Genomic DNA, 23,780 nt, shown 5'->3' on the forward strand with positions numbered 1-23,780 from the left:
CACCTGACATCGACAAATACTGATGGCAGGTCATGCAGAGCTCGTTTCATGGCGACTCTCCCAGGGGCCGCTAACAAAAGAGGCGGCCGCCTTACTGCAAATGTAGTGGCGACTGTCGTCTGCGGAGAGTGCTTCGAGCGCGTTGGACAATGCTAAATTTATAGAAGCGATGCGACACGCGCTGAAGGTCGGACGCTTCTACTTTGCAAGTAATTGCTATGCCGCGTTCCAGCTATCGTAGCGTTCGAAAGAGACTCAATGTCTGGTACGGCGGCCACCTTTTCTGTCAGGGGCCCTCATCGGCCTAACATGAAAGCATCACGGCCCGGTGCATCATCCATCTGAGTTCGAGCACGGCAGGAGTATGGCATTCACATGCGTCCTCCCAAGACCTCATACACGGACAGTGTGAGTCTTCAAGAAGGTGCAGCAGCAGAGGACAAAGACATGAACAAACAGGAATTGCCGTTTGTAGCGTCTCGGCCCAACACAAAGTCGATCGAGAGTGCTTGTAGCCATAAAGCGGCTTTAGAGCAAAAATCCCAGATGCGAAGGCACTACACTCGTGCTGAGCATTTCACATCCAGCGCCGCCTTGGATGTATCTATCATGGCTGAAACTCAGAAACAAGAGGAACAAGAATGGATTGTCTTCGATGCTTTTGAGAAGGAAGCATTTCAGGAACAGCATAAAATCGGCCTAAGACGGGGTACGTCATGTTGTCACGAAACTATTCTAAGCTGACGACTTGCCAGCTGACTGTAGGGACATTCGGAATCGCTTCGAGGCGCTAGACAAAGAGCAGCGCCGAGCACGAGTCGAAGCTATCACAGGTTACAGAGATGCGCAAGAAGCGCTCAGAAATGCTTTGGACGATGTTAGAACAGCGCTGAGATACGATGGCGATGTCGATGTCACCGAGGGAAAAGACCTGAAGATATACCAGAAACTTGAGCGAATCGTTGCGCGTGCAGCTACGACCGCGCGAAACCGGTTGAATACTCTTTTGGAGACCCTACCTGAACCGACCTATTTCGTCCATAATCACCTGAATTCGACTGAACTCACCAAGCTTAAAGATATGATCAAGGACGCGGAAGCTGTTACGAAGGGAAATGCGGCCAAACAAAAAAGAGTCTGGCTTGAAAAGCTCAACACTGCCAAAAGGCGATCTCAAGCACTGACCGATCCAGGATGGACCGGCTATTGGAAACTGGGCGAGGGACTTTTTGGCACAGCAGACCTTTGGGTGAAACAGAATACGAAAGGGAAAATCATGGATCGCGTAGTCGTGAAGGATACTACCATGCAGCCCAAATTCTGGAAAGATCCTTGCCTGTGGATCAATGGACTTCCGGACGATCAGACAAGCATACCTACGGAGATACAATCTTTGTACAACCTGCGGCCACGGATTGGGTCCAGCAGCGTAGTCAGGATCCGCAATTGGAGAATCGATAGACCGGATCATATCCACAGGATATTCATGGAGTTCTGCCCCAGAGGTGACGCAGAGAGCCTCATACTGCCCGAGAACCTTTACCGCAAGCATGCGAGGTTTGATAAAGCAAATATAGCGGTCAATGTCAAGGAACAAGGAGTTTTCATCCCAGAACCGTTGCTGTGGTTTTTCTTCGAGACTCTGACCAAGGCCGCTTTGCTCATGGAGCGCGGTGAGCTGAACGCGCAAGGTCCCGCACCCTGGGATCTTATTGTTCATCGAGACATGAAACTGGAAAATATCTTCTTTGGATCCAACACCTCTGGCATCTGTCGAGGGAATCCAGAGCCGAAGCTGGGCGATTTCGGCATCGCCATCATTGCACCAAGCAAAGCTATTCCCCCGAAGAAGGACCAGGACGGCAATAAGGTCGAGCGCCAGCCTCAAGATATTGAAGAGATGGGCACTGTTGGAAACAAGCCCCCCGAGCAGTACGAGAAATACATGGAGAAAGCTACATCAACCAAGGCAAACCAGCGATTCGAACCCTTCAGTACGCTCACAAACATGTGGGGCGTGGGTATCAACATGTACTCGCTCGTAGCATGCAAACATGGCCTGACGGCTCATTTCACGGCGTTACATGCTGCGAAGTCATGGCGACTCCAGGAATCAGACTGGGATGTGCCAGAGTTCGATGCGTCAGCACGCGCTCATTATAGCGATGAGCTTCTTGATCTCATCCGAGAGTGCTTGGAATACGACCCAAACAATAGGCCGAGTCCAGACGATGTCATGCGAACGATACGTCAAGCTACTGCACCAGGCAAGAACGACAAGTCCAAGGGCATGCGCCTAGCAGATGCAAGCGATATTCGATTTATGACTGACCACGGCGTCAACTTCGTAGTCGCTGATCGATATACACCTGGTTCGGATCTGTGGGCGTGGGAGCCTCCAGCAGGCAGTGAGGCCGTGGACGATCCTCCGGCACAGCAAGATTCAGTATTCCTTGGAGAGAAGGATTCCTTGGGAGGCAACCCAGGTGGTCCTATTGGACCAGTCGTGTCTGAAAGTGCACTGGTGGAGGAAGACGACGTCGAGGGAGATGAGGCGGAAGGCGGTGATGACCCAGAAGAGCCTGGTGGAGCTCACGAGAATGCACACGATCCTAACATCGGTGGCGGAGCAGAGAATGAAGAGAATCCTCCCGATGAGGGACCTAACCAGGCCAACGAACCGCCCGCGAAGAAATCTACCAGATCATCCAAGAGGAAGGCCCCCGAAGATGCAAGACAAAACACTTCATCAAAGCGCCAAAAGAAAAATCCACCAACCGAGGTGGGACGAGAGGAAGAAGCACCCGCCGTACCGCCAAAGAACAAGCCTGCGCCCAAGGCCACCAAGAAGGGCAAAAAGAAGACGGTTAGCACATCAAAAGCAGGCAAGAAGAGGCCCAATTCCACAAACAAGGCTGCCTCGCCATCCCAGGCAAAATCCAATCCTCAGCAAAAAACATATGCCCAAGTCGAGGCGCCTGAAGACGGCAAGGCCACGAGGCAGACTCGCGCTGGCAAGCGAAAGAAGTGAGCAACAATTCTGATTGTCCAACGGGCATTGCCAACTGTGTTGTTCAGCTTCACTCACGTGGTCTGAAAGTCCACAATCTCGTTGGAGCCGTTGATGGAGCGCAACAGCAGCCCAAACAGTCGCAGTCTAGACCCAACCACACACACCCTGTACCATGCCCCAACGCATCCAACCACTCAATCGGAGAAAGATTATTCAACGTGTTCACAATTCTCCATAAAACAGCTACAAAAATTTGAGTTGTCGGTTACCATACTAGGAGAAATCCTCTTGGGAGCAGAAACCAAATGCGAGCATTATTCCTCCTCCTCATTATACAAAAGAGGCCAAAGCTCTGGGGTATCAGAAAGTAGCGTTGCGTTTGCGTTGTAGTAGTAAAAAGTGATGGACCTTTTTCCTCTTCCCGCATGTGCCCGCAAATATGCAAAATTCCTGATTCCGGCTGTTCATTATGTTTCCCGTGTCATTTCATCGTTTAGAGATTACTTTGTGATGGGCGCGGTGGTGGTCGTCGTGTTGGGGGACCTTTGGGTCCGCCATGGCCTTTCGTACACGGACCATTCCGCCCATTCTATGAGCAGATGGCGCCGAATTTGCGGTCAGTCAGGGGCTGCGGGAAGATGCCTGCGTCGATGAGACGGAAAGCGTCCCATTCTGGTGCGCCTTCTGTCTTGAAGTTCCTGTTGCGTGTTAGTAGTGATCTCGAAATAAATGAGCGACAGCAGGGACTCACCAGAAGAACCAGCCCTCGGTGTTGCGTTCGAACGATTCCATCTGTCCTTCAATGTAGCCGCGTGTGTCGTCGCGGAATTGCTGGTCCCAGGTCTCCATGAAGTTGATGTTTTGGCAGGAACCGACGTAAGATGAGCCTGGGAACGTTCCGTCGTAGCGAGCACCAGTGCCGTATCCATTGAGTGCAGCAGCGCAGTCGGTCATGGCTCCGCTCCACTCCCCGACAAAGGTCCACTTGTCGCCACCGCTGTACACGATCGCGTTGTTACAGATGTATTGGCGATGTTCCCATGGCTTCATGGCGACGAGCTCGGGAGAGAACACTTGGTATTCGTGGTGGTCGACTACAACGTTCTGTGCGTTGTTGTCGCTTGGGGTGAGGAAGCCATTGTACTTGTTGACCTGCTGGAAGCCATCGTGGAAGACAACGACACGCGATTGGCTCGAGTCTCGTTGTTGACCATAGCCGTCACGAGTGAACTGCTTAACAACATTGAGATCCAGGACTGGAGTGAGAGGCTCGTTCAGGAGCTGGATGCCCATGATCACATCGTCGTATGAGGAGGCGCCATACTTGTCCTGGACGGTCTTCAGAACTCGGAGTGTTTTTGCGACAGTGTTACCAGTGGTCCACTTGGGAGTATCGCACTTTTGACCGCTGTTGTCGAAGCAGTTCTGCGAGCCTGGTGCGCCGTGAAGATCGAGCATGACCTTCAAGCCGGTCGATCTCGCCCAGTCGATCGCGGCATCGAGGTATGGTGCGGAGCCTGAGGGGAACGGCGAGTCTGAGCTGTCGAATGCCCAGTATCCGAATGGAATTCGCACCGCATTGAAGCCGCTGTCTGCAATCTTCTTGAAGTCCGCCCAGGTGCACCACGTGTCCCAATGCTTCTGCAGCACTTGTTCGCGAGCCTGCTGCGCACCCAATGCCTGTCCCAAAGTGTACTCGTCCATAATCCCTCTGCTTTGGTCGAACTGCTGGAAAATCGATGGTGTTATCCATGGTTCAAGAAGCAGCCAGCCGCCGATGTTGACACCTCGAACCTTGTCCTTGCCCCAAGGGAAGCCGCTGGGGCCTCGCTTGTCGTGGCTACTGTAAGGTGTAAGCACATGCAATGGGTATCGAGTTCGAGGGGGATTGCACTTACGGAGCAGCTGTAGCGAACGCAGCGCAGAGCGCAACGACGGCGCCCTTGAACAACATGATTATGCAATTTAGGTTGTATGCGCTCTACCACGAGATGTGATACTGCACCGGTAAAGTGCTGGATGAACAGAAGAAAGAGAACAGCTGCTGCTGGGCCCGACGAGTCAACAGACAGAGAGTCGGAGAGCAACAGACGTCGCTGCTGAAACCGCCGGCCGAGTGTGCGGTTGGAATGAGCGATGACTGAGGTGCCTCTCCGAGGAATGCTGACTTGTTGTTTCCTGCAATCTGCTTCCGGGGAGTCGAGGCGAAAGGCGAGACCGGCACGCACTTGTTAATAAACACGGTATAGAGTATAGAACAAGGATGAGGATGCAGTGCATTCACCCGGTGAAGTAACTGACTCTTGGAGAGCTCGGCGGTCGGGACGAAAGGCAGGCAGGCAAGCAGGAGGGTTGAAGGAAGGGATGGACGTGGTTGATGTACAGCCTCTTACCAGACGACTGAACGAGCTCCTCGCGCGCATCCAAGCAGGAGAGACATCACAGCGGCCGCTCCCATCTGTGCGTCGAGCCAACGTCTCTCTCCCCAAATGTGGGTCGCGTTGCTGACATGCACGTGACATGTTCTCGTCTTGCAGCGAACTCAGCACAACGACAAGCGGACGCGTGACAAGCTCCGAGCTGTTGCCATGATCGACCCTCGGACGCAGGTGCCCTGGCCCAAGCATTAGCCCTGTCGCCTTCCCACCAATCAGCGATCTTTTCCCAGCTTGTTCCTGATCGCCAGGCTTCCCCTTACAGATAAAACGGGCAGATCACCCCCAAATTATCTTCAAGCCTAAGGCCCTAAGCTGTGGCCTAAAATATGATGTCAAGATCACTTGCGTCACATGCTCCCTTGCGTTGTCTATATCGGTTCAAGGAAGCCAATACTTGTCGCCTCGGCAGCACAACTCGCACAACACCCGCACAGCCAGCAGTCGTGCATACACCTTCTTGCACAGCGCGCACAAGATGCACTGCAAGCCACCGGCGACTCGAGCCCACGCTCGGCTCTTGGTCGAAACAGCAGCGGTGCCTCAGAGTGGCTGTTCGACCGGGCGCAATTACGCTACTGCGCCATCCGCTTTCGCACTTCACGACCACTGACAATTTCGCTTCGACCACCGGTATTTTAGGGCGATGGCGACGTCGAGGTGGTGCGAAGAATGCCTCACATATGAGTCATGTTGATGCGAGAGGGAATCAACTTCGACCGCCATCACCTGAAGTCGGCACGGAAATTGGGCTGGACAGCACTAATATTTAGTTCGTGGAGTAGCCCATGGAGCTCTCCACTCCACTGCATCATCGACAGGAGACCGTGGAGAGCTCCTTCCACTTGCATGTTGCCGCGGTCTAGCACACATGAACAACGTGATGAAAGCGTGTCACTCTGTCAACATCGTACCCGTACGGTTACGAACATGTTGTGTCGCCTCACACGCGGCTGTCAACAGCGACACGCAAGCAATGCTGACGAGGCCAGTTCTAGGTGGACAATCGACATGGCGCGACTCAGGCAGCAAAATGAATCGCACGTTATTGCGACCACATCTATGCTAACGGCTCGTTCCAGCTGCAATGTATAAGCCAGCCATTACCAACAGAGCGCAACTCTTACCAGCGCCACGACTGGCTGTACCAGTACAGGACAGGCCTCGTGGATAATCGGAACATGCCAGTTCGCTGGGCCGAGGGGAGTAACCTGGGCAGTCCATGTGAAGCCGGCTTCTCTGAACGACCTACCGGGATCAATACGACATCTTCCTGCGTCTTCCAGCCACAAGCTGCTGTGAGAGCAAACAAACCATGCCTCGGGACCGAACGTCATGTGCAGAGTGCTGTGAACAAGGTATTTTCAGATACTGTACATACTGTAAATACTTTACATTTCGCTCATCGTTGCGAATCATGCAACTGCACCCTCATGCGAGCCATACGCCTATCGCTATGCTTTGTAACATATTCTCCGAACGCCGTGAACCATACTCACCAATGCTAGTGCTTCCATCTTCTTCCATTAAAGCAACGCGTACTCTCGACACTCCCTCCATCCTCACAAGTTGGCAATGCTCTGCTTGTCAATACAGCTCTCTTGCTCCGGCCCGCGGGACACACGGAAGTAGTCATCTGTGTACTCAGAGCTGCTCATCGCCTTCAAGAACGTCTCATCGTGAGTGATGACGATGAGCTGGAAGTTGCTCTGCGTTCGGCGCACCTGGATGATGTCAGCCAGACTACGAGCAAGCGCCTCAATGTTCTCCTGGTCGAGGTTGGTCGTGGGCTCATCAAGTGCGATCATGCCGCAGTTGACACCAAAGCAGTCTGCCAACGCCAGACGAATAATGATGGATGCCAGAACCTTCTGCCCAGCGGAGCAGCGACCTCGCATGTCCATCTCGACATCCTGCTTCATCATGCAGACGCGGTAGTTGTAGCTCTTGTTGGCTTTGACCGTCTCACTCTCGCTGCGGATGAGGATCGTGTCAACGTCCGTGCCCTGATATGTTCTCCGCCACAGGTCGCCAATGATGGCGTTGATGGCGTCCATCTTGAGAGAGTGGTACTTCATGATAGCCTTGTCGAGCGCCCCGGCATACCTGCCAAGGTCTTCAATGGCAGCTTTGGTTGTCTCGACTTTGATATGGGCCTTGCGAAACTCTCTGCCAGCATTGGCGTACGTCGTCCGCCAGTCCTTCTCGATCTGTTCAAGCTGGTCGTTAATAGACGTTAGCTGACCAGTGACACTAGCCTGCTTCGATGCCGCTTCATTGCGCCGCCGCTGATGGCTCTCGACCTGCTGCTCATACTTCTTCTTGTCGGCTTCCGCGTTGGTCTGTTCCAGCTCGGAAATTTCACTGCGGACCGTATCGAGTGCTTTCAGATCCTTCCGGTAACGCTGATTGTTGATGATGCTGGTCTTGGTGCCTTCGTCATCCCGAGTTCGAGTTTCGAGTTGCTTGATGCGAGAGACCGCCTGCATCTGACTTTCTTCGATGCGCGTCACCTCTTTCTTGGTGCTTTCGACTTCACGTCTACTGCGTCGAAGTTGTTCGTCGCCACCCTTATCGTGGTATGCTTGGATGGCGCCATCGGCCGACTTCAGCTCACTGACACTCTTGTTAAGCTTGTTGGCTTTGTCTTGCAGATTGCGATCCTGATCGCCACGGCGGCGAGTGATCTCGTCGTACTTTGCCTTCTCGGTCGACAGCTCGGTGGCAAGATCCTGAAGCTCAGCGTCGAGCGTGGTAATGTGCTTTCGCTGCTCCACAATCAGACTCCTGTATTCGTCCTCCTGGGCCTGAAGCGACTTCTTCTGTTGCAGCTGATATTTAGCGTCTCGGAGCTTGCCTTTGGCATCGCTGATCTGAAGCTCAAGGCTCGAGATACGGGTCTTGGTCCGGTCGCGACTGTTCGTAGCCTCACTGTGGCGCGCCTTTGCAGCTTTGGCCTCTTCGTTGGCTTTCTTGATATCAATCTGAACTGCTTCCAAGCCACGAGACAGACCAGCTTCTTTTTGCTTGGCAGTGAGCTCCTTGATCTGGCTCTCAAAGCTCGAAATGTCGGCCACATACTTCACCATGTTCTGGACAGTTCGAGCAAGGGCGTCTATATCAGCCTTCGCACTCTTCTTCAGCTCCACAGCGTTGTCCTGCTGCTCGAGGCGTGCCGTGAGCTGATCGCGTTCCGTCTCGAGCTTTGAGATCTCTGAACGCAGATCTGGTATACTCTTGTGCTTGAGCTTCTCCCAGGCCTCATAGGCTGGGCCTGCAGCTTTGGCAGTCTGGAGAATGCCTTCGGTATCGTCCAAACTGACGTCAGCGTCTTCCTTTGGCCTGTGCTTCTCGAGGTACTTTTCCACTTCAGCTTTCATGCGCTGATGTTCTCCTTTCTTATCTTTGCTGCCAAATTCGCGCATACAGGTCTTGCAGAAATTGTGGCTTTCTGCAGTCTTAATGCAAGACCTGAGGTATGAAGAGAGTGCCTCGAAGCCGTCCTTGCCGGATTTGAGGGCGTCGCGCTCCTCTTCCAGGCCACTGAGCTCCTCCCGGTATCGTTCAGGCCGACAGCCTAATGCTTTCTCAATAGTCTGTTCAGCGGACTTTTGCTCTCGCTCAGCAGCCTTCAAAGCATCGTTTCGCTCCCGCAGTCTCGAAGCAATGAAGTGTTGCCCTTGCTCGGTGCCGTTCCTCTGACGCTCCGCTTCAGCAACTTCTGCAGTGCTGTGGGTGAGTGCTCGCTCGTAGTCTTGATCCAGTGACGAAGCTCTCCAGTTGTCGCCCAGCACCTTGGCAATTCTGTTGCCGTTAGACTTCTGCATGGAATCTAAGCTGCGTTGGCGGTCGTTGAGTTCCTTCTGCACATAGTCGAGCTGAGCAGAATCACCTGCACGGCGAGCAGCTTCGGCACACTCAGCATCCAGCTTGTCCTTGCGATCTTCAAGCCGACGGAGCTCCGCTTCAGCAGTCTCTATGATCGCGTTCCAGTCAGAGCTGTTCATCTCACCTTTGGCGTTGCTCAGTTGATCCTGGAGACTCTTCAGCTGTGATTCCAGCGTGGTTTTACCTCCTTCGTCGAGAGACAACTTGTTCTGCTCAGCTTGGAGAGTTCTGACTTTCCTGTCATAAGTCGCGATTGTGGTTTTGGCAGTCTCCTTGCTTTGGCGTTTCGCAGACGACTTTTCGTTAATGCCAGTGAGCACACTCTGCTGCTGCTTCAGCTTTTCTTGCGCTTCGGTCCGAGCACGCTCAAATTCAGCCTGTTGATCGCGAGCCTTTCGTGAGATCTGTTCCATGAAAGCCTTGACTTGAGCATCATCGAGCTCGTAGTCGTAGCCACGAATGTCGTGACTCCGAGCGGTCTCTTGCACGAGTCGCTTCCGGTTCTCGACCTGATGATCAAAGTTCTGCTTTTGCGCCTCGTAAGATCCGGCCTCGCGTTCCTTGGCGCTTGCTTGAACGCGCGCCTCTTTCAGCTCTGCGGCAAGCGCTTGATAGTCGGCTTTCTCTTCTGCAAGTTCGGTCTTGTACATCTCGATGCGTTCCTCATGCTGATCGAGCATGGCTTGAAGCTCAGCGTCAGTACCTGTCAACATCTCCATGGTACTTTGCAGGCTCTCCACGCTCTCCTGTTTGGTGTCGCGCGCGATGCGCTTGCCATTGAGTTCGCCCACGATCTTCTCGGCGTCTCCAACCTTTTTCCATATCTCGGTGGCTTGCCTCGACGCCTCCTGCATCTGTCTACCAAAGTCATCTCTCTGCGTCTCGAGCTGCTGCGCTCGAACCGTCAGTTTCTGGCGATTCGCTTTGAGTTCTCTGGCCCGCTCTTGATCTTTCGCGGCTGATTTCTCTTCTATCTCAAGTTTGCCAAGCTCGACTCTCTGGTTCTTCTGCAGGATCTTGATGTTCTCGATAGCCTTGGTGTATTTGAGTGCCTCGAAGATTTGATCGAACTTCTCCTTGAGGTCCTTGGGTGCCGCCAGCGGCCAAAGAGAGTCTTCTTGATGGCAGAAGATGACATTTTCCAAGATAGCCTTCGAGACACCGAGAGAGCGAGGCATGAGGGTATTCATCTCCGTTACACGTGAGCTCATGGTATTCTTCTCGCCATCCTTGACCATCTTGATACTTCCCTCCAGAGTCTTCACAGTTCGAGTAGCTTTCTTGACTGTCAGTTGCAGGTTCCGAGTGCACACCATGCGAGCACCTCCCGTGGAGGTGAAGGATACTTTGACCTGGGCAAGGACTTCTTTCTCGCCGGCCATGCTGGGGTCGTGCACGAATGATGCGCCTTTTGCTGCATTTGGCGGCAGCTCTCCGGTAGTGACATACTTGAGGCACTCGATGATGGTAGTCTTTCCAGAACCGTTGGTGCCGACGATGAGTGTGAGAGGCGCATGAAACTGTATGCTCATGGGATTGCGGGCGTCGAAGGACCGAATCCCGCGGATCTGTAGCTTGTCGATCTTGGACATGTTGAAGGTGGTCTGTCAGTCGGGGTGGGTTGTGTCGAAATGAACAGGATTTGGTGGAAGCAGACTGGAAAGAGTGGCGGTTGTCGGAGTGCTGTGCACCAACCTGTGTTGATGTTTTACAGTTGTAAGTGCTGGGGCGAAGTCAAGTACCTATCTGCCATGACCACGATGAGAGTGAATGGTTCTGTCAAGGATAGACACTTCATGAATGTACAGCTGAGGTTCGTGAACGCGAGGGCACGTATAGTTCTAGGCGGCAAACGCCACTAGCGCGCGAGTCGCACGCGGTCACGCGAGAGAGACAATTAACGCGAAGTTGCGATCAATATTTGATGAGAAACAGAGCTCTGGCATCCCGCCGCAGTTCTCGCAGCTGGTTGACCTGCCTGGTGTTTGCTGATGCTCCACCGAAAGTCGTGTTTCTTCTTCTCCACCGTGGCGTCGACCTCATGTGGTGGGAACATCCTGCTCGTACATAACACAGCCTGTAGTGTAACAGTGACTCCATGTTGGCGATGCGTCTTTTGTCGTGGTGACACACATCTCTGCGAGATCACATATTTGTACACTTTTACACTCCACGACTTGAGACACGCGCTGAATGTGCAGGCCTGCTGCTCACTAACTCGCGGCAGAACCTCGCAGCTGACTGTATCAAGCTCCGAGTCCCCTGTCGTCAATATCCGGCTTTACCCTCTCGCCAGCCGCATAGAGCGATCGGGATCGCGATCGAGACGACACTACTGCTGAGTCCTGGGCGGAGCACTGCGCTGGATCTCGTGGATGTCGCTGTACCCTGGGCCAGGTGATGTGGGTGTTCCCAACATGGCGGCCACTGCCGCTGAGATGGCCATGCTGGGTCCCGATCCGAGCATGATGAACGGGCTCGATATCGACATGAGCCTGCCTATGGATCTGGACCTCGATCTGTCCGCTCCCGCCGACCACGCCTACAATCCGCTTGCTCACCAGCAGCAGACCAACGGCGGCACCGGCGCACCCTCTCAGGACCAGCAGCAGCTTGTCGTGACGAATGGCAATGGCCGCGAGCATCAACAGGTCGAGACTGGCCCTGGCGCTGGGCCATTACCAACTGGCTATGGCATGCACCCGCAGAGCAACACCAGCACACTGACCGAGTTCACGAAGCGTCGGAATTGGTCGCAGCGCATCATAGAAGAGCTCAAGGACTTCCTCCACATCCTCACTCCCGACGGCCGAATACTGTATGTCTCTCCCTCGTGCAGGACGATAACAGGCTACGAACCGCATACCCTCATCGGCAAGTTCATTGGCGAATATGTGCATCCGGACGATAGTGGCATCTTCATGCGGGAGTTCAACGAGAGTATAGCGAGCGGGAATGCCCTGCGATTCTTCTATCGCTTCAAAAAAGAAGACGGAACGTACATGATCTTCGAATGCGACGGACACCCGCACATATCGCCGGAGCCGCCAGGTTCTACCTCCTTTGGCCAAACTCCAGCGGGACAGTCGCTACCTGTTGCTGGTTTGTGCAGAGGCTTCTTCATGATGGCGCGACCTTACCCCACCAAGAACGCTGCCTTGCTGGATTCATTCCTAGAACACAAGATCGAGAACGAACGATTACTGAAACGAATTGAGGAGCTGAAACGCGAGGAGCAGGAGGAGAATGCAGAGCAAGACAGATTATACAGAGAACAAACATCGCAAGCCGGAGGGACACCCACAGAGTCTCTAGTCGCTGCTTCGAGGAATAGGGAAGAAGCAACACCGGATACTCCAGCTCAGACTCCGAATTATCAAGGCATGCCGCCGCCCGCCAAACCATCCATGTCGAATACTGCTTTGACGCGGCAGAATCTGGACAGCGCGTTGTCGTCGCAGAAGCCGGACAGTATAGCTGATAAGATGTCACGGTATGAAGCGAACAGCACTCACCTGGAGAGTATCGAATTGCTCACTGGCCTACGATACCGTGATGGTGAGCGAAGTCATGGCATCAGTACTGGAGACACCTCGCCCGCACTCATTAGAGGTGATGCGGGCATAGCAATCCTGCTGGATCGGGATCGTGAAGGCTCTAAGAAGGAGAAGAAAAAGCTCAAGGTCGCGGACGAGTATGTGTGCGCAGATTGTGGAACATTAGACTCGCCTGAGTGGCGGAAGGGGCCTAAGGGACCCAAGACCCTCTGCAATGCATGTGGTCTGCGATGGGCAAAGAAGGAGAAGAAGCGAGGTGGAGATGATATCAAGACGAGCAATAGCCCGATCAACGGGTTGCCTGGCCAGCAGCCTCTCCCTGGCAGCATTGGCTTGACCTCAGCTGGTCAGCCGCCTGGAATGCCGTTGCACAACAGCAACGATAGCGGGCAGTCGATGCAATCGATGTAGGATATATGCAGGTGGCGTTCTGGGTATATAGGCGTTGGGGAGTTTTAGACCATGCCGTACGCGAGCGAATGGTGCGGGAGGCAATATTGTGAGATGAGCAACGTCAAGTGCTGGAATATAGCACTGCTACATAACGATTGTATCTCGGTCATAACGACCTAAGACATAAGCAAAAGACATCAATTTGGTATCTGTGTTTGACCGGAGATAGCTGGTCAGTGCTCATCCAGCACGACATCGTATCGAGCTCCACCAAAGCTTCATTGCATGCCGCGTGCGGAGACGCGCCATCGCAGGAATTGATAGGCTTAGGTCAAGTCGCATAGCACCTGCTGGCCATGTTTCGGTAGCGGGCAGTCTCGCAGATCACTGCACCGGCTATCCTACTACGATGGCAGTCACGAAGCGACTTGTCCAGCGGGCAGCCGCGCAATGTCGAGTTCCAGCATGCAGAGTTGCTGGAGTAAGGTCATACGCCACCAAAGACCAAGACCCAAACGGCAGGGACTCGTTCAAAGGGCAGTTATACCAGAGTACCCATGAGCGATTAGAAAGGGAACGCGAACAGCAGGCTCGCTTTACACAGCAGCGGGAGGAGCAGAAACAAGCACGCGGTAGCTCGCCTCTCATCATACCTTTCGTCCTCGCCGTCGGTGCTATTGGAGGATGGTTTCTGGGACAGACGAAACCGCCCGAGAAAGACCCCAACTCGACTCTGCCACTTGCGAGAACGACACCTCCGAAGCACGATACTGCACCTGCCACGTTACAGGCAGCATGGAGCGACTTCAAGGACATAGTGGGAGAGGAGAACATTTCGACGACGGATGCGGACGTCAAGTCGCACGCTGGTAGCGAATGGAGCTCGTACACAATCCTGGACGGCGACGTACCATTCGCAGTCGTCAAGCCAGGTAGTACAGAAGAGACAGCAGAGATCATGAAGATCTGCCACAAGAGGAAGATCCCAGTCACAGCATACAGCGGAGGAACATCACTCGAAGGGCACTTCGCCGCAACCAGAGGAGGCATTTGCATCGACTTCAGCCGCATGGACAAGATTCTCACACTGCACAAGGAAGATTTGGATGTTGTGGTGCAGCCTGCTGTAGGATGGGAGCTGCTCAACGAGGAGCTCGCTGAAGAGGGCCTGTTCTTCCCTCCTGATCCAGGTCCAGGTGCTATGATTGGTGGTATGGTTGGTACTGGATGCTCTGGCACAAACGCTTACAGATATGGCACTATGAAGGACTGGGTGCTGTCTTTGACTGTGGTTATGGCTGATGGCACTATCATCAAGACGAAGCAACGACCGCGGAAGAGCAGTGCCGGCTATGATCTGACCCGCATGTTCATTGGATCGGAGGGCACGCTTGGTCTGGTCACTGAAGCTACACTGAAGGTCACGCCCAAGCCTCAAACCACGAACGTCGCAGTATGCACTTTCCCCTCGATCAGGACTGCGGCGGACTGCGTCTTCAAGGTCGTCGGAGCTGGCGTTCCAATCGCTGCTATTGAGATCCTGGACGATGTACAAATGCGCTGCATCAACGCAGTAGGCTCAACATCTCGCCAGTGGCAGGAGGTCCCAACGCTCTTCTTCAAGTTCGCCGGCACGCCGAACAGCGTCAAGGAGCATATCGACATTGTCAAAGGGCTCGCCAAGAAATCCGGCAGCAAGACCTTCAAATTCGCAAAGAACAAGGAAGAGCAAGATGAGCTGTGGTCAGCTCGTAAAGAAGCCCTGTGGAGCGTCATGACTCAGAGGAAGAACGAAGGCGACCACGTCTGGACAACTGATGTTGCAGTTCCGATCTCCCGCCTTCCCGACATCATCGAGGAGACCAAGACGGACCTCGACAACAGCGGCCTCACCGGCGCGATCGTGGGCCACGTCGGCGATGGCAATTTCCACGCCATCATCCTATACAACGACAAGGAGCATTCAGTCGCCGATAAGGTGGTGCATAAGATGGTGAAGCGCGCTATCGAAATGGAAGGCACAGCGACAGGTGAACATGGCGTTGGTCTGGTGAAGAGAGACTATCTCCCTCACGAGATTGGACAGCCTGCAGTAGACCTCATGCGCAAGGTAAGTTCAGATCTGACTCTCGTCGCGCAGATCTCCCCATTCTATGCGCTTTCGGGCATGTTCACCGCGTACGACAGGCTAACTTATGCTCGTTCCTCACAGATGAAACAAGCTTTCGACCCATTATGTCTGCTGAATTGCGACAAGATTGTCCGTGCAGTGGTGCCCAAGCCGGGTGAAGTACAAGAATGGTAAATGCCAAGGCTCCGCGAGGGTGGTCATTTCTTGTACATGATTCGAGACAGACACCGACCGTGTGGATATCGAGGTGCTAGCTCGGTCAAAGCAAGCTACTCTTCTGTCATACAGCTCTACTGCTACAACCTTTCGTTGCTTCTTCCCATCCTTCATGCCACCAAGTGGGGAGCTCCAATGCAGAGCCGCTGATCGTCTGGGCCATTGCCGTTCCTATGGGAAGACCCTTGTGCACCGCATTATATCAGACTGCCCTGTCAATAGCAGCCTACCCTAAGCTTCAACTCATGAAGCGGAGCTCTGCACGCTAGAAGGGAAGGACATGACTCATCAGAGGATGTAATGCCAAGCCTATGCGCCTAAAACCGCCAAACCCGTAGCGCCTTCGCTGGAACAGTTGATGCCGTGAAAGCCAAAAGTAGGAGGCCGTGCGTGCACTCCAAAGAGGAAAAAAGTAAGAGTCCCGCAATCGTCATGTGTGTTGTTTCAACGACCAGGTAAATGCGTAGCGGCGAGCGAGGTGCTGTCATTGTTGACCGCTGATAAAGCTCGCTAGGGTATCTCCATGCAACTTCCAAAAACATGCCATGCTGTATAATGTTTGAGGCAACCTAAATTCGGTATTGTGACCTGTGGACCGCAGGTAGTCGAACCTCCGGGGCCGGTGAGGTTGAAGTACTCGGTGCGTATTGATCAAGTCTGCGGTCGTCGGGCTGTGCATATGTGTCTGCGTGGGCGCGATGTTAGCATTCCCGCTAGTCTACCAAGATCGTGCTCTGAAACGTGGCGACCACTTACAATGTAACATGTAAAGGTAGATCCTTTTGCCTTACGACATGCACCACACGCTCGCAGAGTTCGTAGACTTGTTGCGGGGTGAACCCCAAATATCTGGTGAGTAGTGCCATGCTGAATCCAGGGAATGATTGTGAACCAACGTGGCCCATGGCAGTTTGGTACCCGTGAGCCAGTTGCCACTCCCGCGGGTCCTTTTGGCCATTGCAGTATAGCGGTATCCTGATTTTCTTATGGCTTATGTCGACGAAACCAGCTTGCTCCAGCATTTCTTCTGTTTGTTCGTTGTAGGCTATGTGTTTGCCCGATCGTTCAGAAGCTTGACATACCCATCCCCACCAATTCCACATGTCCATGGCAGCTGCAGGAAAGTTGGCCTGATTTGTGCGAGGTCTCCAGTCAATCTCGACATGCTCGATCTGGCCAGTCCCGGGTCGTAGACACCTGAAGGCTTTGCGGTAATGTGCGAGCCAATCTGGTACGCAGCCGCATAATTGTGACATGTGAACCAAGTCCATTGAAGAATCATCGACGGGCCATTGGGGTGCTGTGAAGTCCACCGGTGACTTGAAGATACATTTTGAGTTTCCTTTGACGACACTATCGTCCAGGTCTATACCGATGATCTCAGCTTGAGAATACTTGTACTCCATGTCAATCATCCAGAAGCCGGTCCCGAAGCCAACATCCAGTATCCGGGAAGGAGGAGTCCTGAAGACTGCGTAATGTAATTGGTTGTTGAGGGCTACAGAGTATATGAGTTGATGCATGACATCGAGCCGCTCGAACTCGGTCTGTAGATGGGTCAGCATGCTAGTTGGTGCGGTAGGTGGTGAGGCGGGAGCTACACACGTCGTCGGCCGGGAAGTTGTATATGTCATTCTTGTACTTGTAATAGGTCCTGTCGTGCATGACAAACTTCTCGACGGCATCGGGCCTCAGGAGCGCTGCTATGGGCACCCTGTAGACCAAAACCATGTTGTCAGTGAACAGCGCAGGTGAGTTGAGCGGGTGCAGCGCTGCGATATATAGTGCACACCCTCAATCTACCGGAAGGAGCGACTTACCTCGACATAGTTGCGGCAGATGCATCATACGGCTTAGTGGTGGGTGGGCCAGCAGGAGCATGCGCAGGCGTTGCCTGCAACGCGTACATTCGAAGGCGTGTGGTGGTATTCTTGGGCGTCGGCGTCGGCGTGCTGTAGGCGTGTGCGTGTGCCGGTGCCAGTGCTTGTACTTGCACGGATGGGGGGTGCGGGTGCGGGTGCGGGCTTGGACGTGGGCGTGGGCGTGGGCGTGGGCGAGGGCGAGGGCGTGGCAATGGCTCAGGCTCCGGCTCAGCAGTCAGCAGTGGTTATAGAGATACTACGCAGCGGTTGGAGGTAGCAGTAGCGTAGGCTGGGCTGTTGTAGGTAGAACGAAACACGAGCAAAGCAAAGCACGCCACCCAACTACGACCACAGCCTCAGCACTTCTAACTCTTCACATCCTCGTCGCGACGAGAGCGGGGACGCTTTATTACAAAAGCCCTGGACGACTGTCGCGGCCTAGCGAGCGCGCAGACAAGGTTGAACCCATACAAGGATCAACGGGGACGGTGCGCACTGCCCGAGAGAGAGGCGCTAGCAGCAGCGTGCCCAATCTGTCGGTTTTGGCTTGGCGACATGTCGGACGCGGCAGTCTCAGCTCCACTTGCTGTATGACAGTGCACCAGAAGCCGCCGTGCTGGAGAGTGATCAGTGTCGTCTTGCTCCTTCATGCCCACCCCCAAAACACGGTGAAGCGCTGCAGCAGATGGCGCTGCAGCTCGCGCGCGACTGGCGCTCCCACAGCACCACGAACTTGGTCGCCGTCAGCTTGGCTTGCGCGCCTCATGATCAAATCCCTGCCGTTTGAGGGCAAGGATCGAGCCCGCTAATGCACACTCCATAGCATCCATTACCATGATGCTGGGTGCCTCGTGCTCTCAAAAGAATCGGTAACCGCGCGCTTTCTTCGTCAACGAAATTGACTCGTCTGGGGTGCCATCGATGTCGCTCCCGAGGCGAGGTGAAAGGGCGATAAGCGTGAGCAATGCACAGGGTTGAACACCGGTCGGAAGTTTGCTGAGGCAGTGCGCCCAAGGCCTACCGCAGGTGCGGTGCTACAGCATGCTGTGGGCATAGCGAAGCAGTGCGTCGGCTGGGCCTGCTGCTGCTGTTGCTGCTGGTCCTGCTCGCGGTCCAGCCGGTATATGGGCGGGCAGAGACCGGCGACGTGACACCGCATTCAGTAGAGCGTCTGCATACGAGCCTGCGACAGCATGGCACGGGCCATGGTTCTCACATCTGACCTACGAGCTGCATAGCGTCTGCTGCTGTCTGCGCGTGAGAGCAGTAGTCTCAGATAGTGTGGGAGCCGCTGGTCAGAATCAGAATTGTTTGCCTCGTGAGTGACGGAGCCGCAGCTTGCACGACGTGGAGTCCAACCTTCACCGCTCAATAGCAGCAAGAAGCAGGAGTGCAGGACGGAGGTCGCGCTCATTCGGATCCCTCAGAGCTCAATTTCACGACCCGCCAGACGTAGGAAACTATCCAAGGCGTGGGCGCCTCAGAGCATGGCCGCCGTCTGCGATTCGTCGTCGGGTCCCGAGAACTTGGTATCGGTAGAAGTCAACATGTCCACATCCCAAATTATCTCGCATGGGTAGCGGCAGCATGTTGAAGTTGAAACACTGGCCTTATTGGACGTGTGCGGGTGCGGGGCATGCATGACGCACCGCCGTCCGCACCTCGACGTTTAAGTTCCCGCGCAAGACACCAAGGCCCGCCGACACAGACGGACACGCTGCCAGTGCTGCCGATGTGGGAACAGGAGCACAAAACCCGGAAGCTGTCCGGCGTGGCTGTTATACCGAGTTCCAGCCGCCGCCTGTACAATCCTTCGTGACGGACCGGGCATTCGGCGTCTCGATAGTGTCGACACTAGCAGAGGTCGCAGTCTCCAGTCTTGTGCACATCTGTGCTTGTCACATGGCATATGCGATGACGACTAGTAGGATTGTGTTTCTGCGCCTCGAGACTTCCTCTGCCCTGGCTTTGGCTTAGAGCCGCCACTGCACTGCTTCACGTCACATATCCTGTTGCTAAGCGACCTGCATTGACCGAGGTATAAGCAGACTTGCTAATGCAGCACTTGCAACGAGACGAGCCGATAGCTATCCTGTCAGAACAACCTTTAGAGATGCGAGGCCACCGATGGATGAGATACAGCCACATGGCCACTTATTTGCCCACCCTGTGGCCATGATGAGGCCACAGCCCGGGATCACTATAGAGGGCTTGTCAGGCGGTCGTGACAGGTCCATATCAGGCATCTTAGCAGCAATAGCTGGTGCGAGACCGTGGCCATAGTGGGCGAAGCTTGCAGCCATCTAGACACGCCGTGGCCACACCTTGTGGATGGATGATGGATCAGTGGATCGCATCTCTAGAACAACTACAGCGGCACGGCAGCAGACTCTGGCATGACGTGCGAGCGAGTGCGTGTTATGCTACTGTGCAGTGGCTACGACTTATGCCTCGATACTTCCGTTCCCCCCAGATCGCCGCCTTCCCCCCAGCAATACCCACACTTCAGATATAGCCATATAGGCTCCTGTATCAAATGGCATTCAATATCGCATCAATTCAAGCTAATGTTATCGCGTCTAATCGCGTTGTTAGGTTGTTATGGGCTCGTAGCGGCACTGGGAGGTGATCTCGAAATCCGCCCTCCTAGGACCTCATTTTTCGCACTTTCTCAAGCCTAATCTCATCCATTGCAACACTACCACCTCAATAGCGACATGGACGATTACGAGACGGTGTTGTTAGCATCACAGCCACCTGCTATCGACCTCACCGCCGCCGCCGAACCGCCTGTGCTGCCAGAAACACCTTGTTTTGACCGCTCCGACTCAGATGCGCGTAGGCGTCGAAGAACGCGGTCTATCACCTCTCACACCTTCATACGACCTCAATATTCGACACGCTCTGTATCACCACGGCCTTAGAAGCACGCGTTCATTATAAAGCCGGTGCTAGATGGTCCTATACCGCGAGAAGACACGTTCTCTAGCGAGAAGGAATTGACCGATTACTACCACGCGTTTAGAAAAGAGGAGGGCTTCGAATACAGACCAGATCCGAAGGGCTCTAAGGATTGCAACCGTACTAGACAGCGGTATCGCTACAAGGTAGTGTGTTGCTATGCTGGCTTTGCTAAGACCGATAAGAACAAGGCGAAGAAGAAGTCTAAGCGATATGGTTGCCCTTTCTACTTCTACGCTATTGCTACTATACTAGACGAGCCTGAAGGGGAGTAGGAGATACGGTATTCGAACAAGCCTAAACACTGTCGATATAATTATAAGCCGGACGATATAATAGCGCTTGTTATATACCGCTAACGTTTAAGGACTACTACGTTCTTAGAGGAGCTTAAACGCCTTTAGAAAACACGTATGTCGACAGCGAAGATTATAGCCTATTTTAGGGGGCGTGTGTTGCTAAAGCCTTACGACATTCATAATATTGCTTAGGCTCGTAATATTAACGCTCGGCGTAAGCATAATCAAGTAGAGAGGATGGTCAATCTGCTTAATAGTGAGTCTATATATCATAATATCTACACGGACTCCGAGACAGGCTCAATTCGAAGCATAATAGCCCTTTATCCGAAGAGCCTTAAAGCCTTTAAGAATACGCCGTATACGATCTATATTACCTTAACCTATAGTATAAACCTATATAATATAGAGCTTGTTAACATTGTATCTACTAGTCCTATAAACAATATAATCGAGCTAGGCGTTAGCTTGATTCGACCTAAGCCTAGCAAGTTATACTTTGTCGAATTGCTACGCTCTCTTCGTAAGGGCCTTGAATAGACTAGTTGTCTAATACCTACGGTCTTCGGTACTAACCGTAAAGAGGCACTTATATTCGCCGTCGACGAGGTCTTTCTAGAAAGCACGAATATTGTGTACGATTAGTATCTATAGTAAGACATCCTTATACGTATACGGAAGGAGAGAGGTGAATTCGGACAGGTTAGGCAAGATGGCTATTAGACGGACAGTCTATCTACTACTTAATTCTTAAAGCTATTTACTTACACCGTACGGAGTCAGTCTGAAGACGAGTTTAATAGTAACGTTACGAAGCTCGATATAGTATATCTAATGTTTAAGTAGTACTTATACGTTAACTAGTAGCGCTTTAAGACACGTATTGTCTATTACTAGACAAACGAGATTAAGCACTTCGGCAAGAAGACAATATTACGAGTTGAAGTATATTACGGCCGTATTAAGGAGTGGCTTAACTATAGCAGCCGCTACGATATCTTTATACTCTTTAAGTCGTTATTAAATTAGTAGAACTAAGGCCACGACCGTCGACGTAGTGAACTCGCTAATAACTATAAGCGTTGTTATAAGGTATTAACCGGTCACTTCTAGTAGAGCGTAACTCGCTATATTAGTAACTACGTACTACTCGAAGTACTTAAGCTTTATAAGCGCGTAGAAGCATTGCTCTATAATAACTATAGGGTTGACGATGCTAGTAATAAGATCAAGTACTCTACGTATAGCTATAGCTATAAGTAGTGTTAGTATAACAACTATACTACTAAGACTCTAGGCTAGCTATACGTTTATAATATTATAAAGCTTCTTAAAGTAAATAGACGACGATCTACAAAGCTACTACTATAGCGCTTCGACCTCTATTAGTTCGTTAAGTTCGATAAGATAAGGCTACTTAAGAAGGTATAGCTACTACCTCGAATACGAGAGCCTAATATCTACTTTAGCAACCGTAAGCCTATAATAGGTAGTATAACGTTATATTCGACGAAGCGAGCACTCACTACTCGTGAATTAGACGACTTGAATAAGGCTACTATTAAGAGAGCGAAGCCGGCTATAGTAACGACTACTGCCTTCGTTCTTAAGCCTAGAGTATTACTTACTTAATTGAAGAAGACAGTACCTAATTATAGCTATAAGGGTAGCTAATGCCGTACTTAGTAATGCCCTTACTAACGAGACAATCGAGTATATAGTCCTAACTATTACGCTACTAGATACGAGTGCTATAACCTTCGGTAGGAGTCCTTATAACTAGCTCCGCCGAAGTAGCTAAGTAAGGTCGATATACTACGCTAACGACTCGCTAAGATAGAGGCTCGTAAGTAGTAGCGATAATATACTAAGGAGGAGCGAGCAAGATTATAGGCTAACTACTATCGATAGTAAGCAATATTAGCTAAGTAATACCGTCGATAGGTTACGCTATAACAATACTAATTATAGTAGTTATAGTAGCAACGGATAGTATATCTATCGACTTAGCCGGTGAGGCCTCTATACTATAGTATCGTCTAGTAACAGTACTTCTAATAGTCGTAGTAATAGCTAGGTGAGTATTAATATTAGTAATAGCAATAATAGGCCTATTATATCTAGTAGTAGTAATAATAGCTTAATTAGTATAAACTAGTATATATAGCGCGTAGATATAGGGCTGTAGGGCAGAAGCTAATAGGCCCTAAGTAGATAGTAGTAATAACACCTTTTCTTAGCCTTATTCTAATATGCTCCTTATAGCGAAGTGATAATGATACTAAGTATACGATATAGGCGCAAATACGCTATACTACGTATATTATATATCGTCGGTTATTACTAGGGGGAAGGCGGCGATCTAGGGGGAACGGAAGTATCGAGGCGACTTATAGTACGAGACGGTCACGCTAGTCTATTTAAGGTCGATAGAGTCTATCCTTTTATAAAGTCGTCTACAAAAGAGTCTTCTTCTCCGACTAGGATTTTCAGCCTTACTATACCTATTCGAGGTGTAAGTTTATGTCCGTATAACCCCTATATAATTGTTATTAACGTATCAATTAAGGACCTAGCTAGTAGGGCACAAGCTGACTTTAGGGAAACTTTGACCGAGAGAAGGTATAAAGGGATAGAGCGGCCGTATTATAAGCGTATATAAGTCGGGAGAGTACTCTCTACTATAAAGCTACGAGTCGAGGTACGGCTATACTTCTAAGTAGTAAGGAGGGCGTAGTCTAGTATAGTATAGTAGATCCTAACAAGACTATAAGAGAACCTAATTCCTTTGCAATTTAGTCCTTAAAAGTTACTTTCTAATATTAGCCTTACTATACCTATCTAAGGTATAAGATGATTTTAAGCTTATTCGAGTTAGTACAACCCTTATACTACTATCTATATTATACTAGTAGTTATTCTCAATATTATTAAGTATAGCTAAGCCTATAGTATTAGCTATTAACTTTATAAGAACGCTTACTTAAAGTCGAACCGTACTAACTAGCGCTATCGCTAAACACGA

The 23,780-nt window shown here is 51.9% G+C and overlaps 6 protein-coding genes across 6 annotated transcripts; 3 read left to right on the forward strand and 3 right to left on the reverse strand.

Annotated features, from left to right (window-relative positions):
• Positions 1–375: 375 nt before the first annotated feature.
• Positions 376–3,031, forward strand: CLAFUR5_11900 (uncharacterized protein; the record flags this gene model as incomplete). The annotated part of the gene is made up of 2 exons (XM_047911048.1): positions 376–709; positions 756–3,031. 2 exons carry the CDS (start codon positions 376–378, stop codon positions 3,029–3,031), a joined length of 2,610 nt encoding a protein of 869 aa, XP_047767551.1.
• A 571-nt stretch (positions 3,032–3,602) lies between these two features.
• CLAFUR5_11901 (Glucan 1,3-beta-glucosidase) lies at positions 3,603–4,967 on the reverse strand (the record flags this gene model as incomplete). Its single annotated transcript, XM_047911049.1, has 3 exons — positions 3,603–3,711; positions 3,765–4,856; positions 4,912–4,967. The coding sequence occupies 3 exons, from the start codon at positions 4,965–4,967 to the stop codon at positions 3,603–3,605; spliced, it is 1,257 nt and encodes a 418-aa protein (XP_047767550.1).
• A 2,043-nt stretch (positions 4,968–7,010) lies between these two features.
• Positions 7,011–10,928, reverse strand: CLAFUR5_11902 (DNA repair protein RAD50; the record flags this gene model as incomplete). Its single annotated transcript, XM_047911050.1, has 1 exon — positions 7,011–10,928. One exon carries the CDS (start codon positions 10,926–10,928, stop codon positions 7,011–7,013), a length of 3,918 nt encoding a protein of 1,305 aa, XP_047767486.1.
• A 783-nt stretch (positions 10,929–11,711) lies between these two features.
• CLAFUR5_11903 (Cutinase) lies at positions 11,712–13,304 on the forward strand (the record flags this gene model as incomplete). The annotated part of the gene is made up of 1 exon (XM_047911051.1): positions 11,712–13,304. The coding sequence occupies one exon, from the start codon at positions 11,712–11,714 to the stop codon at positions 13,302–13,304; it is 1,593 nt and encodes a 530-aa protein (XP_047767552.1).
• Positions 13,305–13,695: 391 nt separating this feature from the next.
• Positions 13,696–15,591, forward strand: CLAFUR5_11904 (D-lactate dehydrogenase [cytochrome] 1, mitochondrial; the record flags this gene model as incomplete). Its single annotated transcript, XM_047911052.1, has 2 exons — positions 13,696–15,396; positions 15,499–15,591. The coding sequence occupies 2 exons, from the start codon at positions 13,696–13,698 to the stop codon at positions 15,589–15,591; spliced, it is 1,794 nt and encodes a 597-aa protein (XP_047767548.1).
• Positions 15,592–16,284: 693 nt separating this feature from the next.
• Positions 16,285–17,542, reverse strand: CLAFUR5_11905 (Secondary metabolism regulator LAE1; the record flags this gene model as incomplete). Its single annotated transcript, XM_047911053.1, has 4 exons — positions 16,285–16,318; positions 16,390–17,180; positions 17,239–17,347; positions 17,454–17,542. 4 exons carry the CDS (start codon positions 17,540–17,542, stop codon positions 16,285–16,287), a joined length of 1,023 nt encoding a protein of 340 aa, XP_047767547.1.
• Positions 17,543–23,780: the final 6,238 nt, after the last annotated feature.

This window comes from Fulvia fulva, chromosome 10, assembly GCF_020509005.1.
Source record: "Fulvia fulva chromosome 10, complete sequence".
Classification (NCBI taxonomy): domain Eukaryota; kingdom Fungi; phylum Ascomycota; class Dothideomycetes; order Mycosphaerellales; family Mycosphaerellaceae; genus Fulvia; species Fulvia fulva.